This window comes from Vombatus ursinus, unplaced genomic scaffold (genome assembly GCF_900497805.2).
Source record: "Vombatus ursinus unplaced genomic scaffold, bare-nosed wombat genome assembly UNPS02014785.1, whole genome shotgun sequence".
Classification (NCBI taxonomy): domain Eukaryota; kingdom Metazoa; phylum Chordata; class Mammalia; order Diprotodontia; family Vombatidae; genus Vombatus; species Vombatus ursinus.
In genome coordinates, this window is record NW_020954563.1 from 8,051,512 (window position 1) to 8,057,372 (window position 5,861).

General features: G+C 44.6%; 1 protein-coding gene across 2 annotated transcripts in view; it reads right to left on the bottom strand.

Annotated features, from left to right (window-relative positions):
* Window positions 1–867: 867 nt before the first annotated feature.
* MYBL2 (MYB proto-oncogene like 2) overlaps window positions 868–5,861 on the bottom strand; it is a 47,245-nt gene continuing 42,251 nt past the window's right edge. The window contains exons 14-15 of one of the 2 annotated variants that reach the window (XM_027867020.1): window positions 3,605–3,751; window positions 868–1,665 (exon numbers count right to left, since the gene is read on the bottom strand). In XM_027867020.1, coding sequence (XP_027722821.1) covers window positions 1,537–1,665; window positions 3,605–3,751 — 276 coding nt within the window. In that variant the 3' untranslated portion in view covers window positions 868–1,536. The remainder of the gene's footprint in view (window positions 1,666–3,604; window positions 3,752–5,861) is intronic. The other variant, XM_027867019.1, reaches the window with a different exon arrangement.

Here is a 5,861-nt window from a genome sequence, read left to right on the forward strand (position 1 = left end):
AAACTAAGCAGGGCCATGAAAACAAGACAATGGAAAGAACAACCACAAACCAGAAGCGAATGGTATGAAATGACAAGGAAAAACTCAGCCCCAAGGAAAGACAGGAGACGACATCTCCCCCAATTCCTTTCCGGAGGTCAAGTGAGGTCTACAGGTATGGAGCACTGCATATATTTTCAGATTTTTTTTTCAAAGTATTGATTGGTTGATTTTTTTTTTTTAAATAATCTTTGTCCTATGGGATGGCTCTGTGGGAGGGAGGTCAGGGAAGGATACAAAAGGAAATGTAGGTGATGCAAAAATGAAAGCCATTGTTAAAAAAAAAAATTTTTTTTTGGAAGAAATGTAAGAATGCAGCAAGAGGTAAACTGGGGTAAAACTGTAGAGAACTTGAATGCCAACCTAATGGGCATGGAGTTGAACTCGCAGACCACAGGAAACCACCAATGTGAGGGTGACATGCTCACAACTAGAGTTAGGAAGATTCCCTTGGCCTCATGGGCAGGATGCACAGGAGGGGCAGAAACCAAAGGCAGGCAGGGAAACCCGTTAGGAAGCACACTTGTCATGAAGAAGGATGAGCGGCTGAACCACGGTGTCAGAAGGCAGGGTGGGAAGGATACAAAAAAGCACGGAGGAAACAAACAGAAGTCGAGAAGGTTACACCACCACAGTTATCAAGCCTGGGAGAGAATGACTACCACTGATAGAAACAATGAAGCCAAGGAGAGAGAGGGAGACAGAGAAAGGCAGGGTGAAAGGGGGGAGAATGGGAAAGAGAAGAGAGAAGAGAGAGGAGGAGAGAGGGAGACAGACATACAAAGGAAGATGGGGAGACTGAGGAAGGAAGCCTTTAGAAGACAAGGAAGACTGAAGCTGCAGGGAGCTTTTATTTTTAAAAAATTAATAATTAATAATAATATTAAATGCAACAAAATGGAAAGAGGGGAAAAGGACCACCTGAGAGACAATGAATACCACTCTCTACGGCCCCTTGGACACCACCTTGTCTCGGCTGAACTGGAGTCCAAGTTCAACAGGAACTCCCGGAAGATCCTCCTTTTTAGGGTCTTCAAAAGGAGAGCAAGATCATGCTGAAAACACGCCAACTAGGGAAAAACCCAACTTTCCTGGTATTAACAAGGCAGGAAGACACTGAGTCTCAAGGATTCTTGAAAGCACCTGGTAATTTCCCACCCCGGTTAAGGGGAAGTTCCCAGACCTAGGGCAGAGATCCTGCAGAAGCAAGGAAAGAGTCCAGTGTTCATCCTCCCCTGAGGACAGATCCAAAATCACAGTTCTCTCTATGCAGGCACCACGTGAATCCACAGAAGGAATGTAGAGGCAGACTTCTCTCTTGCACCACAAATTCCAATTAAGCCCCTTGAAACTTTTTTTGAATAAGTTATTTTGGAAAAATAAAATTTCAAACTCATATCCTGCTTAGGAGCCACCTGAGCCAGGGAACACATTTTTATGCCCCTAAGAAAAGTCAGAAAAGGAAAAAAAAACTACAACGTCAAAATTCTGTATTTTTCATGACAAAATTAGTGTCCGAGAAGTGTGGCTCTGCTTTAGGGTACCCAAGATCTGTCGGGCCTTTTCCTGCATAAAAAGTTGGTCTCTGGTTCCACCACAAGCCACGACTTTCCAAGCACTGGACATCTGGGAAGGAGGAAAAAGGGTTTGTTAATATCCAGAATCAAATTAACCTCTTCTAGAAGGCATTTGTGGTCCCCCGTCGACCTCAACTTCTAATGCCATCCCCTTTAAGGTTACTTTCCCTCTATTCTGTGTTTATCTTCTACCTTCCGATTTATATTATGCTGTCTCCCTAGCCCCACCCCCATCAGAATATAAGCTTTTTGAAGGAGGGATGGTTTACTCCCCATATTTGTATCCCCAGTGCCTAGTGCAGTGCCTAACATACTGTTAGCACTAAATAAATAAATGTTTGCTGTCTCCAACCCCAAAGTCCCCAACTCAGGGGATCACTGGAGAAAATGAGAGCCTTAGGTCTGCTGCAAAAGACTCAGATGCAAACAATAAGCACCGATCATAGATGCTTGAATAAATTAGTCCTAGAAACATCATGTGGGATACAGGAAATTCTTCTGTTTGTTGCCTTGCTGGGATGCAGCAGGAGTCTTGGAGCAAAATGATGCAACGCAAAACCCTGGCTTTGCCATTTGCTATGTTGATGACTACAGGCAAGATGCTCAGCTTCTCCAGGCTTCAGTTTCCTCATTTGAACTTTTAATCATTTTTCTAGCTCCATAAATTAATCCTTTGGTAGTAGTTTGATTAGTAATGCATTAAATAGATTAACTTAAGGTGTAACAGCATCAACTTTATTATACTGTCTTGTCCTACTCATGAGCTGACCTTTGCTCCCACAGAAGGTGAATCAGGGGCAGCACAATATAATGGAAAGACAGACCTGGATGTGAGCCACAGCTCTAACACCAGGTGAATGACTGACTTCTCCTTTCTCAGACTCAGTTTCTTCAAGTGTCAAATGGGCAATTTGTACCACCCACCCTCAAAGGATGGTTGCCAGGAAAAAAAAAGTTGAAAACCTTAAAATCTAATAAAAATAAATGAGAGTTGTAATCAATACTACTTCTCCTACCAGCAGGCATACAGATAGCTCTCCTCCCTGCCCATTGAAAGGAAGCAATGAAGTGGAAATCTTCAGAAGATAATAGACAATATGTATAAAATACCAGGGTCCTAATCCTGGCTCAACCAATCACTAGCTCTATGACCTTAGAGGAATTCACACTTCAATTTCATAGGATCATAGACTGAAAGATGGAAAAGAGCTCAAAAGCCTTCAAGTTCAATCCCCTCCATGAGGAAACTGAGGCCTATGGAGGTAAGTGACTTGCCCATGGTCACAAAGCTACTGAGTAGCAACGTCAGCATTTGAACCCAGGTCCCTCAATATCAAATCCCCATACCCTTTGGATTCATCATAGATTCCCCTCCCCACCCTCATTTTTAGAACAAAAATCTGAACTCAATAATCAGAACTATGACAGTTCAGGCCACTGCCTGAGAGCAGACACTCTTCCCCCACCCAGGGGAAGGGAGAGGAAGGAAGACATGGTAGTGACTGGCCCGGCTGTTGACCCTCAGACACCACCATGAATTACATTCTCAGACAGACTCACTAGAAGGCTCATACACTGAACAGAGGAGCCATAAGGAACCTAAGCAAAACCTTCCAGAAGGGTGGCTTTTGTCTAGCAACAGACAAGCAACACGACAAGTGAAATAAAAAGGCTTTTAAGGTTCAAGGTTCTCTCCCTCTATGCTCTCCTAACAGGTGAACAAAGCCCTGGCTAGGCAAGAATTAGCCAAGTCACAGCATGCTCCTTCTGGTTCATCTTCCAATCCCTTCATGAACCCCCAAAGGCAGGAGTACCTACTCCTCCTGGAGGAGAGAGTCTGAAGGTGGTTCATTATTTCAGGCTGCCTGAGCCCTCCATGCACTACATCCCTAAGAAGCAGAAACAACAACCAGTCCCCTGAGGGCTCTGGGCTGGCTCTTGTCTCTGACCACTCATTACATCTCAGTAAAAGCCACATCATGACTCACCGGGGCAGGGCCTTGGAAATGGCTCGGTGTCTTCGGGAAAGAAGCCTTCTCCTGCTTTGCCTGTAGAAACCCTCGGTTGAGCAAACTACTGTCATCTTTGCTGCTTGAAGAGGTCAGATTGAGGGAGCTGGACAAGAAGCTTGTTGGCTGGACAGAAAATTAAGCAGAAATTTCATCATGTAGCCGCCGGCACAAACACAGACAGACTTGCTCTACAGCTGCCTCGTTCCAGCCCACCTGGCACCACCTGGACACTCTCGGAGGCTGCCTGGGCATAGCAGGCCAAGATTTCAGGTGGCAGATGCAGATACCAGGCAGCAAGTTAGCCCAATGCTCCTAAATACATCAAGATGACATCATGCTCTTCTAAAAAGGCCCTTCCGTTCCTTCTCAACTCTCAAATGTATAAACTGTGTTTGAATGGACGAGGTTCAATGCCTAAAACGATTCTTTTGCAATTTCCTGTGTTCTATTCAAACCCTCAACCACAGGCCCAGTGGAATAGCAGGAGATCTCTAGCCTGGCTAGACTATAATCTTTGATGTACCAAGAGCAACAGGAAATTTAAGGACAGGACCAAAATATCCCCATATTCTAGAATGTCTAGCTCAGCAGGGAATGGAAAGGAGCTTCATGAATTTAGAGCTCGGTAGGACCTTAGAAGCAGTTTCCAGCTTCACATCTCTCCAACACAACCCCTTCTCTCCACTCTGAGGGCCATGGTCTGGTTCAGGCCTTCATCTCCTCTCACCTGGACGACTACCTCTTAATTGTTCTTCCTGCTCTAACACTCCCCCATAAAATTACCCAAGTGGCCTTCCACAAACAAGACACTCCGTCTCTCAGTTCTGGGCACTTTCTCAGGCTGTCCCCCTGATGTCTGGAACTCCTCCCTCTTCTGCTCTGACAACTGACCTCTGTGGCTTTAAGTCCCAACTAAAATCCCACCTTTCACAGGAAGTCTTCCCTAATTCCTCTTAAGTTCAGTGCTTCCCCTCTTTTAAATATTTCCTATTCACACTCTGTACAGTATACAAGCTCTTTCAGGGTGTCGTTCAATTGTTTTTTCCATCGTGTCTGACTCTTCGTGACCCCATTTGGGGATTTTCTTGGCAGAGATACTGGAACGTTTTACCATTTCCTTCTCCAGCTCATTTTACAGATGACCAAACTGAGGCAAACAGGGTGAAGTGACTTGTGCTGGGTCACACAGCTAAGTGTCTGAAGCTGCATTTGAATTTAGGTCTTCCTGACTCCAGGCCCAGCACTCTAGCCCTGTACCACCTAGCTGCCCCTCCTTGAGGGTAGGGACTGTCTTTTGCCTCTTTTTGGACTCCCAGAGCTTAGTACAGTGCCTGACACTCAGCAGGCATTTGATAAATGTTTATTAATTGACTGACTGATGTGACCACACCACCACCACTCCCAAACTCAGTAATTCCAGCAGCTGGCTCCCTATTACTCCTAGGATCAAGTATAAATTCCTGTTTGGAATTTAAAGCTTTTCACAAAAATATTTTGAGAGTTCTTCACGACCCGGTCCTTTCCAATCTTCCCCATCCTTCTTATGTAATACGCTCCTCTACAAACTCTAGCCATGCTGGCCTATTCGTTTTCCTCCATCTCCCACCTCCATCTTTGCACTGGCTTTCCCTCATGCTTGGGACGTTCTCCCTCCTCTGCCTCTGAAGAATCCCTGGCTTCCTTCAGGACTGAGCTTAAACGCCACCTTCTACAGGAGGCCTTTGCTCAGGCCCCCAGTTGCTCAGTGCTTGCCCCCGTTAAGGCTGCCATTCCTCCACCACATGGGGATCTTCCAGTACCTACATACATAGGGTTGTCTCATTCATTACTGCTTTTGTCTCTGTATCCCTTGCACTTAATTCCTGAGCCTGCACCATAGTACGTGCTTAATAAATGTTTGCTGATTAGCTGACTGATGATGACTAAACTTTTATTTTATAAAAAGTAGCTAAATATTGTAATCAGGAGTGTTAGAAGGTGGGCTAGAAGACATCAGGAAAAGCTGAGTTCAAACCCTGCCTCAATTCTCTATGTATTTTGGAAATGAAGACTTTATCAGAGATACTGTTTCCCTCTAATCTTGGTTGCATTGGCTTTGTTTGTACAAAAACTTTTCAATTTAATGTAATCAAAATTATCCATTTTACATTTCATAATGTTCTCTATCTCTTGTTTGGGCATAAATTCTTCCATTCTCCATAGACCTGACAGATAAACTACTCCTTGCTCTCTT